Source organism: Gavia stellata, chromosome 27 (assembly GCF_030936135.1).
Source record: "Gavia stellata isolate bGavSte3 chromosome 27, bGavSte3.hap2, whole genome shotgun sequence".
NCBI classification, from domain to species: Eukaryota; Metazoa; Chordata; class Aves; order Gaviiformes; family Gaviidae; genus Gavia; species Gavia stellata.
Genome location: NC_082620.1, coordinates 3,570,101 through 3,589,543, shown reverse-complemented (window position 1 = coordinate 3,589,543; position 19,443 = coordinate 3,570,101). Strand labels below are relative to the sequence as shown.

The 19,443-nt window shown below is 46.7% G+C and overlaps 1 protein-coding gene across 1 annotated transcript; it reads left to right on the top strand.

The window, feature by feature from the left end:
* The first annotated feature begins 9,314 nt into the window (after positions 1-9,314).
* C27H1orf167 (chromosome 27 C1orf167 homolog) lies at positions 9,315-18,273 on the top strand. Its single transcript, XM_059829850.1, has 12 exons — positions 9,315-9,467; positions 10,069-10,250; positions 10,418-10,514; positions 10,930-11,072; positions 11,560-11,768; positions 12,532-12,676; positions 14,914-15,181; positions 15,747-15,855; positions 16,109-16,340; positions 16,449-16,584; positions 17,355-17,465; positions 18,141-18,273. Exons 1-12 carry the CDS (start codon positions 9,315-9,317, stop codon positions 18,198-18,200), a joined length of 1,845 nt encoding a protein of 614 aa, XP_059685833.1. The 3' UTR covers positions 18,201-18,273.
* Positions 18,274-19,443: the final 1,170 nt, after the last annotated feature.

Sequence of the window (19,443 nt, the reverse complement as noted above, 5' to 3'; positions counted from 1 at the left end):
CGCTCTCTTGGGGGTGGCCGCGGGGCCCGGCGCTGCTGACAGGAGCCGGGACAGTGGGTTCGGGGTGTAAGGAGGAGGAGAAGGTGCCCCCTCTCCTGAGGCGCTGCCGCGCGGCAGGTGAGCCTCTTGCAGGTAGGCCTCACCTCCCCGCGGTGAGCTGCCCCGGCCTGCCAGGCCCCGCCTGGTCTGGGCAGCCTTCAGGACGCAGCTTTAATTAGCCGTGGGCGAGAGCGGCTTTCCCGTGGCCATCTGCAGCCCCGGTGACTGGCTGCGTTGCTAATCGCGGGGGATAAGCTGCTTACAGCGACCCAGCTGGAGCGCGGTCGCTGCTGAGGTTTGGGCATTAAGGGGGGACAAAGCTGCAGGTTTGCCCCTGCGCTCGGAGGCACGGGCACAAAGAGGCGTGTGTCCCGTCCCTGAGGTTCTGGCAAGGCGCAGCGGCATGTCCGGCGGTGGCTATCAGAGTAAGTGTTATGAGGAGAGGTGCATCCGCGCCGGTGCAGAGCGCTGGGAGCCGTCGGGGATGCTGAGCGGGGGCCTGGGGCGTGCGCCCCGGCCGTGCCAGCTGAGAACAGGCCTGAAATGGCTCCCCCGGGCTGGGGCTGTGGGTGGTGGCCCTCCCGCTCCCACCACCGCATCCCGGGACACCGGCTGGTTCTTGGATGGCAGCACGCGAAGGGCTGGAGCAGTAACTGCCCTCTCCCTGGTTGAGGGAGGAGCAGTTGTTTGTGCCTGTTGATCTCGAAGTGGCAATGAGAGGCTCATGCGAAGGCAGCGATGGTTCGGTCTGTAAGACTGAGCAGTGGGGGAAAAGCCTTGTTTCTAAGGCATGTGAAGCATGGTCTTGGACCAATCACCAGTCCCAACTTGCAACGTGAAATGGATCAGCCTTGGTCTGCAGGGATGGGAAAATTAGCATTGTCTGTGCAGTGCTTATGTGTTTATTTTTGGGTCTGTCATTGTCATCGTAATGCTAAAACAGCATTCACTTGAAAGAGCTTGTTTTACTTTTCATGAACTGTGCTATTTACTTCCTTTTGCTTATAACAACAGAAGTATGTTGATCAGCTTAATTTTTGTTTGCTTAATTGGATTTGTTTCAGGTTTTAATGCATTAGTGCGTTGCTGCAAAGTGTATATAGTAAGCATGCATTAAATGTTTTGGTTGGAAACATCAAAGCTAATATGAAATCCATTGGTCATGGATTTTGCAGTTCGCAAAATGTTCTGCTTGCCTTGAGTATATCTTTTGGCCTTAGAAGAAGTTTTAAAAAAGCACTTACTCAAAAGGCAACAAGTTTTTATTAAGATTAACTGCTGCTTAAAAGTGGTTCCATTAAAGTCCTGAATGGCAATTTTGGGGAGGCAGACAAACATGATTTTTAAAGGACGCTATCTCTTCCTGGTCTCAATGAGACGGAAATTAGGAATGAGTGAGATGAAGAACACCACCTAAAATAATCATGACAATGTGTTGAGAACCTGGTACCTGACGGAAAGAACTGAAATGGAGAACTAAAAAAAATCACAAGTCATCAAGAAAATAGATTATGTCTAGGTTCTTGAGTGTAAAAGTAGTCCAGTGCCAGGTTCCAGGTGTTAATGAAGCAAAACAGCAGTAATAAACATGATGGTTTCATGTCCTTTCACAATTCACATCCTTTATAACACCTTTTTGTGATACATTACTAGTTGGCTGGATTTTCCTGGGATGCAAGGAGTGCTTCTACGGAACACCAGTCTGCTGCATTTTGTGGTTATACTTCATGCAGTGATAGGAACCCTCAAGAAGGCAGCCATGCTTTGTCTATTCACTCTGTAGTTGCCAACTTCTACTTGTCTGGAAAAAGTAATGGGATCTTTCTGTTCATGGTACTCTTGGTGATGTATGAAAGGAGTTATTAGCAGTTCCCAAGGATAATTGCAACATGGCATGACTGTCTGCTGTTGCTTTAGTGATCGAGGTTTACTCCCCAGTTTGCAGTGATTACCGAAAGAGTTTGCATGTGAGAAGGGTAAGGGGGCTGTTTGCAAACAGGGATGGCTGAGGCTCAGATGCTTTCTTAGAAGAGAATGAGATAAACATAGTTTGGAAACAGTGCAATTTCGCAGGAGGCTTTCTGGTATTTGAGTATGTTTGAAAAAGAGAATGGGCATTGATTTCATAGGCCATGCTGTCTCTTTCTTTTCAGATTGACTAGGGGTTTTTAAAGATGATAAAGGTGTGTGTGTCTTTTCACAAGACCATTTTCATGTTTTAAAAGGGGGGTGAAAAAGAATGGTAGTTAGAATGACAAAGTGATTGACAACTTGCTTTTAAAATTTGAGGGAATGAAAGCACAGTCCCCTCGAATTGCACTTACCTGTTACCAGCAACTTACGAATCTGTGCTCAGCGTGACTGTTGTATGCGTAACCATTTGACTTAGTGGCTAGACTGCAAATTAGATCTCCCATCTATGCTGTAACTGTTCCAGGTTAGGGGACAATGTAGATTCTCTGGATGTGTAAACATGGTTTCATCCTTTAGTGTGGACGAGAAGAAATTGGCCTGCATAGCCTTGAACCTTTGCAGGGCTGTAGTATGATACGTTGACAATTTTTCCACTTGTTAAGCAGTTAAACAGTACCTTAAGTCGAGGCACTACCTTTCCATCAGCCCTGGAGAAAATACAAGTGTGGAAGAGACCTGAGCTGGATTTCCAACCAATGAAGAGGGGTAAGCATTGTACTCTGGCTGAAACCATGTTGCTCTGACTTCTGTAAAAACATATTCTTTTAGACCAGTTCTTGTTTGGTGTTACATAGATGTGGTTAGATGTAAAGCATTCTGGAAAAGCAGCTACGGACTACCTTGTCTTGGCAGGAGGATAGTCCATCCTTGCTAGCAACAAGTTCTTTTTGAGGCTGCAGGTGCATGCATAATGCTGGAAGTCTTTGTTTTCCAGGTTTTCTGTTGAGAACTAAGTCTGTCCCCTTCAGTTATTCCGGCTTTGCCAGACATGACTGTCTGCTGAGAAACAGGAAGAGAGTAGTGTCCGTAATACTTTCAGGACTGAAGCTGGCGGATTGGATACAAGAAATTCATAAGGAAAGTACCCAAAGCCTTTGGCAAACTAGGCAATATGTTATGAGAAATATGCATGCTCCTTTGTTTATATTTCTTCTTGTTTTTCTTCAGAGCAAAGAAACATTCAGAAGAACGTGAATGTTGATCTGTATTTGGGCACTAGAAGTCGAGTAGACATTTCCCATCACTGTCTTGAGGCTGTGGCATTCAGTGTAACTCCCAGCCAGACAGCAGAATGAGGCCGGCTGTGTACCGCACCTCGGTCAGCTGGGAAGAGAGATCCCAGGCTGAGACAGACTAATCCCTCCTGCCCTTCTCAGCCGTTCTGGGACACCAGCAGTCAGTTCTCCAGTTCCTGTGTCCTGCAGCAGAATAATCTCTGCTCCAGGCTGCACCAGCACAGCTCTAAGTGTGTGGCTCATAGGATTCCCCATCTTGCTTTGTCAGTGCTCCCTGCTGTGAATCTCCCTCAGAGACACTCATGCCTTGAGGCTTGTAGTTTAGAAGGGAGAAGGAGTGAGAGTATTCACTTTTCTCAACTACATCATCAGAAAGCAAAGGCAGCTGGTAGCTGCTCCATACACACTGCTTGCCATCGCTGTTTAGAAAGTAGGAACAAGAATAGTGATTATCCAGTGGAAAAACAATAGCATCAGCTTCCTGCTGCTGCTTGTATGGATCCTATGAACGCTTCACTGGTCAATGCACGTTTGTCATCTCGTACTGTGGATTCCCCTCTTAAGCACGAATTGGTGGTGTGTCCTTCTTCAAGGAGCTCAAGTGAAAGTGTGAACGCTTGTTGTAGTTCAGCTCTGACCTTGGGGGATCTTGATCCATCTAGCTTGGAGTCCCTTCAGTCTCTTTTGCAATCCTCACGGATTTCTGCTAGCTTGTGCTATTCAATCCAGAGGCTTAAGCAGGAAACTGCTTTGATGGGGATATGGGGCTCCCTCCCTCTGGAGCCCAAGTCTTCTCCAGTCAGTGGCAGTTTGTGCTTTGCTCCTGATGATTCATCACCTACTATGCTGAGCACAGGAGAACAGCTAGCTGGAGTAAAGACCAGTGCTGCTCAGGCAAGATTGAAATGGGGTGTCCCATTTGCTAAAGACTGGAGCCTTGGTGCAGCGACAATGGACTTCAGTCGTGCAGAACCTCTCTCTGTCTCTCACAGACATGGATACATTGACTTGAACACATGGAGAACCAAAATTTCAGGTGACACCCAGCCAGAAACCCTCTCTTCTGGGGTGGGCGCTGGCAGGCTGGTAGATACAGCAGCAGATTCCTCCTACAATTGCTCCCCTTATTTCAGATGCCAGTCCCAGGCAAAGCCAACTCTGGAAACTGGTAGTCTTTATATTGACATAGAAAGTCATTCCCCTGAAAAGGTTTTTAAAGGAGAAGAGACATCTAATGGGGCATCCCCATGTGCTGTATCTTGGAAGAAAGACCCTCCAGCCAGTCTGTATCCACAGGGTCTGCAGGTGTCATTGGAGACAGATTTGTTGGGGGCTCAGATGAATGTTGGTGTAGCCATGTATGGGACTCCAAGGGAAGTGTGCATGAGAGTCACTTCTCCTGCAGGTAAAGAGTTTAGACCAGTCCAGCAGCTTAGTATTAAATCTGTAGAAGTCAAAAACTCTGAACCTCATGTTAAGTCCAGCAAAGAATCAGAAGAAATATGTGACTCTAGATCACGAGCAGGCAGAAGAATGGCTGTGGTGGGCAGCAGCCAGTCCAGCCCTTTCGGTATTCAGGTTGAAGAAGGCTTTGGTGAATATTCTGACATAGATTGTATGAATGTGAGCAGAGAAGGAAAGAGAAACAAATACTCCCAGCGAAGCAGCTGGAGGAATTGGGAAGCTGATACCAATCTTGACCAGTCTGAAGAACCTTCTGTGGAGAGGAGTGCCAAAGAACCATGGTGCTGTGAAGAAGGGAGCCAGACACAGGAAACTGTGTCCAGAGAGGTGAGGGTGTGCTCGCTGTGTAGCATCCCTGTTCACAGATACTACTTGTGCTTGTTTCTGCTTCTTGCTAGAGGTGCAGAGTTGAAGTACAACAGTGATGGGGGTGCTTGTCCTATAGTTTTTTTCTGGCACTGAATGGCCAGAATCTTCTCTCTTATGGTCCTGCTCCATCCCAACATAGGCATCTTTCTGACCAGCTTGTTAACTTGGTTGTTCTTGGGAACGTAAACACCTGTTTATATTCTCTGGATCTACATGCAGAGGGAAAGCATTAAACTGCTTTTTACTCTGTGTGTAGTTGCAGGGCCCTGAGATTTCAGTTTTGTTGTGCTTTTCCATGTCTGAAGTATGTAAGAGTATTCACAGAGCGATGGTGGGGGCAGTGTCAAAGGCATCTGACATAATACACTGCCCTGAGGCAGCACTGTTCTGATCTCCATCCAAAATGACTTGCCATGCTGGGCACAGACAAATTCTTCAACAGAGTAGTGTGAATAATCACCTGAGTTACTGTTTTTTGTCTGTTTGCAGGTCTCGGAGAACAGTTTCTGGTCGTTGAAGATGAATGAGCAAAGGTAAAAAGACTCTGTGTTTATGTGTGAGTACGCTTGTAGTTAACAGGGGAGGAGAACTGCTGGAAAGTGGCTAAGGAGCCATGTTCCTGGGAACATTTGGTTTTAGGACTTAACCTACATTATTCTGCTATGGCTGGCTCAGGGGCCGCATCCATTTCTTTTCAAAGGGTTGCCATCTAGAATGGAGCATGCCCAAAAAATAATTTCTGTATCTTTTAAAATCTAGCTTCTAAATTCAACCTTGGTTGTTGCTAGCAATGAAGAAGCATTGGTACTATGTATGCTACTTTTCAGTGCCGCAAATTCCAGCATGCTCACCGCATAGTTAGCGAAGATCGAGAAGTGGGCTTATCCCTGAGATGCAATTCAGATTTGTGACCTGTGAATAAGATGTGTGTGAGATTGCTACCAATTTAGCAACAGTAATACCTTAATCTGGTGTGAGACTGCACGTTTTTCACTCTTCAGAGAGAATGATTTGAAATACCTCTTTTCAGCTTGATGGCTGAACTCTGATTGCCACCTCCTGGCTGTGTTTAACTTCCCTTTCTGTTAACTGGAGCTCACTTTTGTTTTTTCTCTTTAAGTTTCCAGCACTTGTGTGACAGACAAATGCTAACTAAGTGCTTCCAAGCCTGGAGGGGACACGTCCTCCAGAAAAGGGCTGCAGCCAGGCAGCTTTACAGACAGCAACTGCTTCGGAAGGGCCTTGGTACTTTGCAGTGGGCTGTGCACCAGAGGAGGATGCAGCTGGAGGTAGCCCAGCAGAGACATGCCGAAGCTCTGCTAGCTGTCAGCTTCTACAGGGTGAGGATGGGCTAGGGACAGTAGAAGTGGTGCCATGAGTTTACTGTTGTGCAGTCAGAGAAGGCAGAAATCCTATTTGGACAGGGAAGAGGAAGGGGTACCCTGTGTGAAATTCAGTGATGTGGACCCTGATACTGATACTCTGCCTGCAGTTTGTTCTAATCATGTGGTTTCTCCTTCAGTGGAAGGAAGCTGTGGCAAAACGAAGCAAGAAGGAAGCTCAACAGTCTGAGCCATGTTTTTATAACCAAAGTTCATCAACGGGGTTTTTTGGCGTAGGAAGATTAGCAACTGTGACAACCTCAGCTCAGCACCAGCTTACAGTAGGATACTCAAAGGAAGCTGAGCAGGCTTGTAGGTAAGCTGAGAGCATTCTTTTTCTGTTATCTTGGACAAGTGGAAGTTTACAAACACAGGGAGAAATTTTTCTCAAATGGTGGGAAACTTGTTTCCAGGTCCTTGGATGTATTGCTGCAGATAAGCACTGCAAGAATTAGTAACTTAGTTTTAAGAACTAAACGATCCTTTTCCAGAGCTTCTGTGCACTAGTGTTTTCAGTCTGATTTGACTGTCTGACAGAAATACTCCTGTACCATTTCTTGAGTTCACCTGTCACCTGCATATGTGATGCAGGCATAACTGAGATTGGAATGAGGCAATACTACAGTCTCTAGCAGGACGGTAGAGGTGTCAAAAGAAAAAACTTTTGTTGTGCCTTCTGATTCTGAAGGCAGAAGAACAAGTCCAGGCAAAATGCGAGAGCTACCTAGGGACAAGGAAGGCTCTGGATTCTGTTCTCTGAGTGCCTCTTTGGACAGATGGATGTTAAAAGCATCATTTTGTGACTCTTTCAGGGTGGAGGGAGGACTGTGGACACAGCTTCATCGTAGGCAGAAAGGAGATGAGTTCTGCTGGAGAGCTCAAGCAATCAGAGATATGAGACGGCTAGCTGGTAAGCACACGTTCCGTAGCTTTGGAACAGCTTGGAGGTAGTCACTGTTTCACCATGTTTCTTGGTTTGTGACTAGTTGTTTTGACCAGACTCTTTCAGAACCTGATCCTGCAAATAGCTGAGCCAGTGTCTGTGATGGTGGAGGGTGGCCCACTTGCGGTGTCATGCACCTTTTGCCTTGTTCCTTGTATTAATTCAGGTGCAGCAGATGCCCTTGCTCCAGCAATGTGAGCTGTCTCCCTTAAGTGCCCTTTCTCAGACAGCTGGAGTTCAGCCAGGGAATGTTTGCTATGTGACACTAAGTTGTTTGAAGTTCTTCTAAGTTATTTTTCTTCCTGTCAATCTCTTCCTGCCCTGCAACACAGCAGCTTTCAGACTGTGGCGCCTGCAGAAGGAGTTGCTGAGCAAAGAGGAAGCCAGACTTTCTGAAGTCCGTGCTCTGCTGGAAAAGAAGCGGCTAAGAAGCATTTTCTGGATGTGGCGTTCCCGATGCTTGGAAATGGAGCAGATTTTAGCACTGACAACTCGGATCCAAAGAAACTTGGTCTCTCGGTAAGTTGATGAGGTCTCTTTTTCATGTGAAAAGTCTGTTCACTGTGAAAGTCCAAGGAATGACAGAGCCAACCCAGACAGTGATGTGTTGTTCCATCTTAAAGCCATCTATTCTTTTGTTTTAGGAGTTAATAAAGATGAAAGTAGAGATAAAAACTTGAAAAGGAACTACTGTGGCCAGAGACATTATGACTTGCCTCCTGTGCACTGCCAAAGCTTTTTGGTCCTGACCTTTGATGTCCTAAAAGACCAAACCTGAGAGCACCCCCTGTGCTGCTGTGCTCTAAGCAGGACAGTGGCTTTTTAATGAAATAAATGAGTAGAAGCTCAGAAGATGACAGCTTCTGTCTGTCCTTCCTGAACTAAACCCAGTCTCAGGAGGAGACACAAGCTTGTATGCTCTTCACATGGTTTTCTATGTGGATTTATTTTCCTTTGGTTTTCTCAGGTGCTTCAGTGCATGGAAGGAGGCTGTTGAGCAGAAGGCGCTTTACAGGCGCAACATGGCCCATCTCAGAGCAGTATCACTGAGGAAATACTTCCAGCAGTGGGTTCAGATGCTGCATGTCAGAGAAGGTGATAAGCAGGCAATGGTGAACTTCTTCCTCCTACGATGGAGGCAGCATTATGGTGAGCAGCTTGGGGCCTGTGCAGAATCTAAGATTTGGAGGTGTTTAGGCTCCTTCCTCATCTTCTTGAATGGTGAAAAACAGCTGAAAACAGCCTGGTAACAGAGACGCTCAGGTGATGCATAGTATTAACAAACCAGAGTGGGTAGAGGATTAGTTGTTCTGGATGTGTCAGTGAAGCTACAGGGAGATTTGTTGCTCTGCTTCATAAACCTAGCAGAAAGTCTTAAACCTTGCTGATAGGAAAGCAGTGTGAGGGCTGGGCTGAGTTTCTTAGGAATGCCTTTTGACAAACGTTGTCTCTTGTCACTCTCTGAAACTGGTTAAGGACCCGTTATAAACTCTGGAGCTGACAAGACTGCGACAAAGAGGCATGAAGATCAGCCATTGTGGACTGTAGAGAGATGTTTTCCTGAGAAAACAGGCTGCTCTCTTGATGACTTCTGCCAAAAGGTGAAGCTCCAGAGAGTATATCTGCTGTGGAAAGCAAGGCTGTGCGAGCATCACAGAGCTGAGTGAGTGAAGAAGAGCCAGTTCCTGGAGCCCTGCCCTCATTAGTAGTGCCCACTTGACTTTCTGGTCCTTCTGGAAGAACCCCTTTTACCATCTATCATCTGTCATGTCTGTACTAGTGTCCCCCTCTGGTATCCCTTTTCAGTCACTTTGCTGTCTCAATATATTCTGTCTCAGTTCTTTCTCTCAGGCTTTGGAGCAGTGTAGACTCAGAAAAGCTCTGAAATTATGGCACCAAAAGTGTCTCATGCTGAAGGCAATTGAACAAAGTCCTAAGCACTTGCACAGGACTGTCTATGAAGAACCTCTTGCTATGATGTTTCCTGAGGACCTCTCAACATCTTCCGGCTTTGACAGCAGTGCTCCAGCTACTCTGGGCTCTCAAAGCTCATTGGAAAAGGTGAGGAGGTCTTGATACATCCAGACTGCTCTGAGGTATTAAATTGCTGGGATTTTTCAGGGCAAAATTTCTTGTTCAACGTGCAAGATACTGTCATCAGCAAACTGTGCTTAGTATTTAGGCCTGAAGAGCACTGAGTCTGTAGGGTCCTGGAGTTTAAATATGATTGGAAATCATGAAGTCACTTCTCTCTGTGCCCTTCCTTGTTCATCATATGGGGAGGTGCTTAGCTAGTGAAGTTCTGTTGTGCACTTGCTCCTGTTTGTGGCTGCAAGGTGGAGGGGATGAGGTACAAAGAACTTCATCACTGAGAAAAGGGAAAATGGGCATATGCACTGTCTCAGTGATGGTTTGCTGTGTTTGATTACTGGTTGTTTTGGGTTTAACCATTCCCAGACTAGTATAGAAATACCTTTCCCATCATGTATGTGCGTGCACTCCAGAGCTGTCCTTCCTAGCCTGCAGTTCCTTTGGATGCATCTTGAATTTCCCTGAATCCTTGCCAAAAAGAGGAGTAAATGGCATGGTCAGAACTGTTAGCTGAATGATTCCATTGCGAGGACGCTTACCTCACAGCATGTTCTTCCCTCCATACCTGCAGGAATACAGTTTTAGTGACAGCAGCCAGCAGAGCTTCTCCTCTGTTCTGACTGCTGAGGATGTCACACACATGCCGTATTACAGTTCTTTCCTGCAACTACACCAATGCGCAGAGCTGCCTTCTGAGCTGGGTGGGGATCTGTACTTGCAGGCCTCCTTTCCTCGACGGAGTACTGGATCTGGGTGAGTTGGATACTGGTTTCTTGGGATGCCAGTAGCAGTGTGGCCCCTTGTTTGGTCTGGCTGAATTCCTTCCTTCTGGGTAGTCCCTCATGTCATCTCACAGCATCCTTCCGGATACTTTATCATCTTCTTTCTTTCCCTTTTCTCCCGACACTTTTGTCTTGCAGAAGAAATTGGTTTGTGGGAGGTCAGTTCCAGTCTTTGGCACTGCAGAGTCCAGACAATAATGCCCAGCCTCTCACCAGTTACTCTACATGGGAAGAGGTGAGGCTAAAAAGTGGTGCAATGCATGTAAATGTGCAAGTGTTCTCTGCGTAGCCCAATTTAGCGAAGAGCCTTTGGGTTTCAATATCAGCATATGGAAGGTCTCACTGCTGTTCTCTCTTTGTTCTTCTCTCTTCTCTCTCAGACAGAAGGTTTGGGAGATTGAGGCATTTCTCAGGGTAACTCTTCCCTACCATTTACCAGCTGAGTTGGCAATTGGCTGTGTGTCAAGGATTTAAAAGGGATGTGTTAGACCCTCGTGTCTGGGTGTTCATGTGGTGTGTGTGTGTGGGTTAGTAACAGGTTGTTAGGCAATCACAAAAGTCGCAGTGGCAAGGAGAAAGGGCTGAGTTGCGTGGAGTGACTGTGTTACAGCAGCAGTTCAAGGCCCTTTTTTTGCTTTCCTGCATTACAGGACTGCAGTTCTGACAAGGAGGTGAAGAGTTGCTGGCACCAAGCAGAGAAATGCTGCCTGCAGAGGTACTTCATTGCCTGGTCAGCTCGGACTCAGCAACTTGTAAAGGCCCAGCAGTACTGCAGGCTCGTTCAGCTGTCTCGGTAGGTATTGTGCTTTGCAGAAGTTTGCTAAAGCTGTCTGTTTTGAGAGCTCTACACTTGCTTTTAAAACAAAAATCTTCCTCTAGCTATCTTTTTTAGTCTTCAGTGGGAGTTTTACAGCCCATTATTTTTTTCCTGCTTCAAAATTATTATATCTGAACACAATAATGTCTGGTTTGATGGGATGCCTCACAAATCAGAGCAAGCCCTGGTAACTTCCTATCCACTGAACTGGCCTTGCTCTCTACTCATTCAGAAGTTGAAGAGAACAACAGGCTTGGCAGAGCCAGGACAGAACTCCTTACTCCCAACAACTTGCTCTGTCCATTGTTTCCCCTGACTTTTAATAGGGAAAGGATGTTAACAGATCAGATATGTTTTCTAAACTCCCTCACGTGTATGTTTATTGTTAAAAGTTTCAGTTACGAGGGTGTGAATTGGTGTGAGTTGTTCCTACAGTTGGTCCAACGACCTTTGTCTTTCTCAGAGCCTTTCTCAGCTGGCACCACTGGGTAGTGGAAAATAAGAACCGAAAAGCAGCAGCAGCCCTAAAACATCGAGTTCATTGCTGCCAGATGGCTTTCAGCCTGTGGAAGAAGAGACTGGCCCAGAAAGTGGAAGCTGACCAGAGATTCAGGTGTCACATTCACCAGATGACTGCTGATGCTCTGTGGCATTGGCATTCCTGCTGGCAAAGTGAGTTACCCCATCCTACAGCAGCACTTGTCTGTAGGAGAGGGATGATGTGGGAATGGTTGGGGTGGAGAAAGTCCCGCTTCTGGTTGTAACTCTGTGCACTGCTCCTCTGGAATGGCCTAGTCCAGGGGTCAGTAAGTGCCTGTGTCACTGCTGCCTTGGGGTTACAAGCCCTGCTGTTTTGTGGTGCTTTATGCTAGGGAAGATGCTCCTTTGGCAGCTGATTGGAAAAGGGGTTGATCTCACTTTACCTGCACTACCAAAGGAGTGTTCAAGCAGTGCATTTGAGCAGCTGGGGAGTTAAATGGAGTTCAGATGCAGCATTCCGAGCTTGAACATGTCTCCTCAGACCCAACAGTCAGGCTTTGCTTTGGTGGGAGCAGGGTGTATCTTTTGGGGCTGCTTAACAGTCCTGATTCTGTCCCTCAAGGGATTCCAGGTGCTTTAAATGCTAAGTACTTACACTGTGCCAGGAAAGGAACACTCCCAATTTTTGATGGAAAACTGCCTTGCAGATGAGAATGAAAGTGATCTGTGATCCCTTGCTTGTTGAAGGACGGGGGGAAAAAAAAAAGGTCTGACTGCCTTGCAGACAAAAAAACTACAACTCTCTTCAGCTGCTGAAGAGAGAGGACAGGAAATCTTAGAAAGTCTGGTCCCATTTGGTATTTGCAGCAGAGGTATTCTCTGCTCTTGTCTGGACTCTGCGATGGAAAAAAAAATTGTTGGGCTCAGCTTAGCAAGCTCTTGTGTTCTCTCACAGGGAAGCGTGCTGTGAGAGAGCTGCAGCAGCAATGGGCTCAGCATAGCTGCCAGGAGAAGAAGAGGCTGGTCCTGCAGACATGGTATTGCCAAGCAAGGAAGCAGAAATATGCTGCTTTATTCTGGGAACGTCTTCTCCTGCACAGGTTTGTTTTCTGCCCTCAAAGCATTTCCGAGGGAAGCTTTGAGTGAAGAGCAATTTATGTAGCAGAGAATCCAGTGTATTCAGACCAGAGCTGGGGTTTGAAAGTACAGCTAACAGAACTCTTGTTCTTCTCATTCAAAACCTCTTTTCTTTCTAGAACTTCTGTTCACTCTCAGTTATGCAGTGTGGTATTTGTAAACTAAGCAAGGGAGATGCAAACAATTTTCTATAGTTTAAAAAAGTGAAAGCCCCATTTCCACTGGAATTATTCAGTATTTGCCAAAAGAAATACTGGGCAGAGGTCTTTCAGGTTTGTAAACATCAGATCTCTGTATCTTTTAGATTCTGGACGCAGCGTGTTGATTTTCATTTAAACTAATGTGAAAAATTGAGTTCAATATATTCTTGCAGAAAAGCAATGTTCAGTAAAGCCTATGAAGGGAGAACCATGATATTCAATTAATTTCTGTCTTAGTTACAATATATGTGAAGCTGTAGTATGTTTTGGAGTCTTATGTTATGGTGCAGATCCTGAAAACACAAGAATTTAATCTGAAGAGCAAGGTGTCTGCTGCCAATCATTAACAACTTCTTTTCTCTCTTAGCTGTTGTTCAGTACCTTTCTCACTGAAATCTGTTTTGTTTGTGGTTTATGTTTTGTGAGGCTACTGTCTGCCTGAAATGCAGTGAACTGTCCAGCTGCAGTGAACCAGGAATTGTTCAGGTGGTTCTCTTTGAGGTAACTCGGGAGGATAAGATTGAGTAAGATGATTTATGCCAAGGATTCATTTAAGGCATGAGAAGTGCAGGTTTGGCCCTAGCAGTTTTCCTTTTGAATTGCAGGTTCAGGCTGAGAGAATATCAAGATCTGCAGAGGAGCAACTAAAAACCCAATAAAGCCTTAGTGGCTGTGATGCTTAGACTCTGCACTTAGCCCACCCAGTTGCATTTTCTTCTGCAAATCAGTCTGTGTGGTGGCACCCTAGTGGGAAGTGTGTTTCAGAGAAGTCCTTAATGTTGCTCCTTCCTGTAGAGTGTGTCTCCACCATTAATCTTCCTTCTGAGTTCTCCTTTGATGAGAGAGCGCTTCTAATTTCTCACCTGGATATGGTACAGGCTGAGCCCTGTCTCTTCTGAGCGGGACATTTTTCCTGCTAGGATAACCTGCAATAGATTCTCTTGATCTTCAGAGTAGCCTGCCAGGCAGAGGATATTTACACCTCTGCCCTGTGGTGCAGTGGGGTGATTTGCATAATGAAAGTCCAAGTGGAACAAGGAACCAAAAGGATAAGCCAGGAGTTAAAAGCAGATTGGCTTCTGGGGTTGCAGGGGAAGACTAGTATCCTCTGCATCAGCCTGCAAGATACAGAGAGATTAATGTGGGTGCAGATTTACAGTGCTGTTAATAGTAACTCCTGTAGACATTGATTTTTTTTTTTTGGAATAAAATTGTCTCCATAAAGATGCTGTATTATTCTAGTTGTACATCCCATGTATGCAGGCCCTTAGTTTGTGACAGCCAAGAAAAAATTAAAATCTAATCTTGACAGAAGCTGCTGTCTTAAATCCAGCCTCATTCTGCAGCAAGCAGAGTCTGCTGGGTTCTGTGCTGAAGGAGATTTTAGCAGTTTTATTCTAATCCCATAAAGAAAGAGCCTTCCTCAGGCATCATCCTAAAGGTCAGCTGCTGGCACAGAGAGAGATTGAAGACTGACTAATTCCTTTTTTTTTTTGAGAGAGAGAGATCCACTATGTGTAGTGGCAGGGTAGCCTAGGAAAAGCATTTGCTTTGTAGGCAAAGGAAAAATGTAGTATAGCATTGCATTCAGTTTGCAGAGGCCTTTGAAGAGGAGGAAATGCTAAAATGGTCAGAAGGAAGCAGATATACTTCTGGGCTTTGAGGAGTTGAGAGGTAACAGTGCTGGGAATCTGAAGTAAAACAAGGGGAAGTTTTTAGCAGAAAGAAACTTTAGTGAGGAGTCTGAATTCACACCTCCCAAGGATGAGGCACTGGAAAAATAAGTAACACAGAGAAAGATACATAAATGTCAGTTGCGGAAGGAATAATAGGAACAGCTTTTTTTCTTGTTGAATGCTCTTTTGCTTGCTTTGACCACTTACGTGTGACACTGCAGGGTGGGGTGAGAAGGTGGAATTTGGTCTATAGCCTGTTCAGTGCTGACATGGAAATGTGACTTCAGGCATCTGCCGCTTTTCTGTGCTTGTATTGTTTTTCAGGTGCCTAGTCACCTGGGCCCAGGTCACTGCTTGTAGACTGAGGCAGCATGAAGCCCTCTCTTGTTTTAAAAGGGTCAGAGAGCACCATCTCCTAGTTGTGAGCTTTACTGAGTGGAGGGTGAAATTCTTGACAGCTGAACAGCGGGTGCTGAGAGAGAGAAACCGCAAGTGGCAGGGACCCTCTCAGGGTAAAGCCTGTCACCGCTGGCGATTGGCCTCAAGAGGACAGCAAGCCCTGCGCCTAGGATCTGTTGCTACTGTAAAACAGGTAAGAAAAGATGAAGGTCCCTATGAGTCAGTCATTCTTAACTGTCTGTTCTCTCGTGAAGACCTCCGTTGGGTCACTAGGCACTGAGATACAGTGACAAAGCTTGTATAAAAACCTGGTTTGACTTGTGGTGATTGCTTAGTCCCTGCCTTGAAATTCTTTGCAGACTGTGCATGCAACTTCATCACCATAATCTGGCATTGATTGCAGCAACCATATGGAGCAGAGCAATAAGGAATGGGGACATTCTGACCAGAGAGACGAGAGCACTCCTTTCTCTCTGCTCAAAGATGAGATGGGATAATCACTGTCCCTGCAGAGCAGAGCAAGCTGTCAGGGTTGCAGCTTTTTTCAAAAGACTCGCAGCTAGCAGACCACAAAGAGGTCGATTGATTTGGAAGGGCTGAGTCAGTCCTGCTGGGATCTCATCTGTGCGGTTTCCAGCCTGGGGTCTAGCACATTAAACTACCTGCAGGGATATGAACATAAATGTATCTCTAAGGCTAATTTGTGTGTGTGCTGTCTGTGCGTGTTGTGGCTGCAGCTGTGTTCTTTCTGTTTGCAGGCCTGCAACTACTGGACAAAAGCAGCTGCCTTTTCCCAGTGCTCACGGCAGTGCAGTACCCTGATAGGTGCTAGGAAGAGCAGGAAGATGTCTCTGTCTTGGTCCATGAGTAAGAAGATGCCCCCTCCTCTCTTCCTTTCATGGGGCCATGTGGGGAGTGTGAGTGAGGAGGGAAGGGGAGTAGTGTTTGCTAGCCAGATAACTGGGATTTCCCTGTGGAGTAGGTGCTCATGGCAGTTCAACTCTGACTGTGGGTTGCTTCTGTGTTCAGGAGCCAAAGGACTAAGGGCCCATGGAAGCTCTGATCTCTCCCTCTCTAGCTCCAAGGTTAGCTCCTGTGTGATTCCTCTTTTCTTTCCTAGAAAGTGGAAGAGGCAGAGAAAAGGGTTCAGCACCACCTGCCCCTCTTGGGCTTTTTCCCAGTGCCATTCGCCGCTGGCTGGTGATCTACAGAAACCAAAACAGGCCTGAAAGGCTGCTGCTCCCTCACCTGGTAGAGAGACCTGGTGTGGTAGGACCCTCTCCCGCACACACAAGGATCCAGGAGAACAAAGCAGAGGTGGACTTGAAGGAGCGGGATGAGAAGTGGCTTGGGTAGGTGGGGCGGAGGGCTTTGGGCTTCCTCTTGCTGCTGCCATCAGGGAAGGACTCCCTTGTAGGGCTGTTAGGCTGGTAAAGCTTATTTTCCTGTCTTGCCTATAGAAGGAAGTATCTGAGGTGGTGGCATCACATGGTGATACTTCGCCGGTGCCAGCATGACAGGAGACTGCGCTGCCTGGCAAGGGGATGGCATCAGTGGAAAGAAGCCAGCAGGGTGGTAATGGTGGCTCAGGTGTTGGTGAGTGTCTGGTGCTGCCATCAGGGTGGCAGTGATGGGTGTTACTGGGCAAGCCTGCTCTGCTTGCAGCCTCACATACATCCTGGGAGATGAGTCCTGGGGATTTAACAAGTTCCAGAGTGTGTCAGAAATCCTAGTTTGCTGCTGTGGCTACTTTTTCCATCTTTCTCTTTGCAATGCCAGCATGGCAAACTAGCATATCCACATTATTTAGTTGTGCTTTGCCCCATCTTACAGATGGGAAGCTGAGGCAGGGTGATTTATTTAGATTGTCTGTAGCCTGTGCAAAAAGTTCACAGCAAGTACTACAATCTGTGTCCTCATATGTGTTCCTGATGCATCCCTCTGGTGTCCACAGCCTGTCATTTGGCCTCCCCTTCTGCTCAGGCCCTAGCCATCTATGGACAAACCCATGTTCTGTCTGGCTTCCTGAGCATGAGCATGAGGTGTCTGAGATGTGCTCTGGCCTTCCCATGGGATAAGATGACGCACGTATAGTGAGTGCATCCATAGTCACTGAGGAGCTGTGCCAGAGCACTGAGGGGCACTGTCCTGTCCCCCAGGGTACTGTGACTTAATTAGCCACAATATTTGCAGGAGGCAGTAGATCAGCAAGAGTTTTGTTAGTGGTCAGCTTTGTTCGTTACCAATGCAAAGTCATTCAAGAGTGACCTGGGAAACCAACTGGAAGCAAGGTGGGACAAGAGGGAAGTGAGGTAGTTTGCCTGCCAGAGCCCAACTAATCTGTGCACTGCCTCTTTTCCTGGCAGGACCAGCAGCGGCTTATAGAAAAGGCCTGGAGGGTGTGGAGACGACGACATTTGCAAAGCCGTGTTGTGCAGAATTTTTTGGAGGAGGAAGCCAGGAGCCTACTATCTCAGGTAAGAGTTTATCACTGCTTTAATTCAGTGGACCAAAAAGCACCCCAAAGGGACAACTGGTGTTCCCTGTATCTCTCTCCTTGCACAAAGCACTTGCTTAGGGAGAAGGGAATGGGACTTGCCCATAACAAAGGGAAATAGCTTCCAGCTTTATATGGGTTCACCTCTGGGTGTTTTTCAAAGCTCTGTGTCAGCAGTTAATTTCCCTGTGTGCCCCCTTCCCCACTGTTACCAGAGATGTTAATCCACTAATCCCCCGCCTCTCAAGAGCCCACTCAGGGAAGAAACAGGCTCCACATTGGTGCGGGAGGACTGTGCTGACTTGCACCCGGGGCAGGCAAATCGCTATAAGTTTGAGTGAGCAGGCAAAGCCTTAGAGCTCAAATAGCTGGTTCACTCCTCTGCCTGCCTCCCAAAGATCCACGCAGCATTAGATCCTCCTTTAACAATCTGAGAGCAAGTACTGAATTTAGAGGGCGGAGAAGGCATTGGTCTTCCTTTTCTCACATTGATTTGTACTCTGCACTTCACTTATGGGGAAGGGTTCTGAGTGAATGGTGAGGCAGTTGGCATAGCCATTGCTAGAGGAAAAGCTTTGTTTACTGGTACTGTGAGGGTGGCTGCAATCCCTCTGGGATAACCTGAGCATTTGATTTGTCCTCTTTACTATTTAAGGCCTTTGGAAGGTGGCGCCAGCTAACAGCATTCCAGCTCAAGGACAAAGGACACTGCTGAATGGTGGGGGCCTGCCTGCAGCTGCTGCTCATTTCAGGACACGTGGAGGATACAGCTGGCTGTCACAACAAAGAGCTGGTCCTGCCGCAATCAAGAAAGTGAACGCTCTGCTCACTTGGTAGAAACAGTGCTGCAGGCCAGAAGCACCATAGCCAAAGGACAACCAGGAAGAGATGGTACCTAGTGAAAGGTCCTCTTTAAAGGACTGATATCCTACCTCCCTAGAGGCACAAATTTGAGAAGTTATTCCCTTTTCTTCTGAGGTTGTGTTCCCTTCTCCTCTGGTCCCTGATTTTGCTGGAGTTCTGATTAAAGGTCAAAAAAACACCTTATAGGCTCCCTTTACTCAGTGTTTTTTCCTGGACAGGAGTTCAGTGTCGTGCAGGGGAGTAAGCAAATACATCAGTCTTAAAGAGATGCGCAGGAGTCTGCCTGTGCAAACGCTACCTCCTGTTGATTCCAAAGTCTGGACTGTCTTTGGTAGGTGTGAACACAGGTCTTTATTTTAGATTTGGCTCTTCCCCTGGGGGGTATTCCCACATGGCTCCCACCTCCTTCCCCTGTCTAGGTCCATCAGCTCTTCATTAAGCCTTTCAGTGGGTGGCCAACCTCTTGACTGCTTCCTGCTGGTCCCTTTCTGTGCTGAATGGGCTAGGGCTGAAGAAACCTGCTGAGAACAGCTGAGCACCAAAAGCTTTGCTGAGGCAAGACAGGCGTGTCTGACCCTCAACCTTCCCATTACTTACTTCTGTGATTGATGCCCTGTAATTACCCTGGATATATGAGCCCAGTCTCAGACAGCTGTAATGAGAAGGTCTGAAGAATCTGGAAAAGGCTTTTCTTCCTTGCTTGTTTGAAAGAGATGCTCACAGTATGGCAGGGATCTCTAAATCCCACTGGGAACTGCCCCGAGGTCTTGTTTTCCTAGCCTGTGGTAGCTTTGCAGAATTGTTAAGTACACAAAGCAGCCTCCATAGCTCCCCCCACCCCTTATTTCAATGCTGTGGGGCCTAAGGCTGTTAAAGAGTCATTAGGTCGGGAAAAATAGGCTATCTTTCCCTACAGGCATTGGAAAAGGACCACCCCAACTCCTGTGACTTTGCAGAACAGAGGCAAAGGTTGTAGCTGGTTGCTTTTGGTAAATTTTAGGATTTAAGCTTTCTTTGTTCTACCATGGAGCTTTGCCCATACTTTACTTAGGGCATGTGTTGAAAGTGAAGGCAGAACTGCCCCATAAACAATT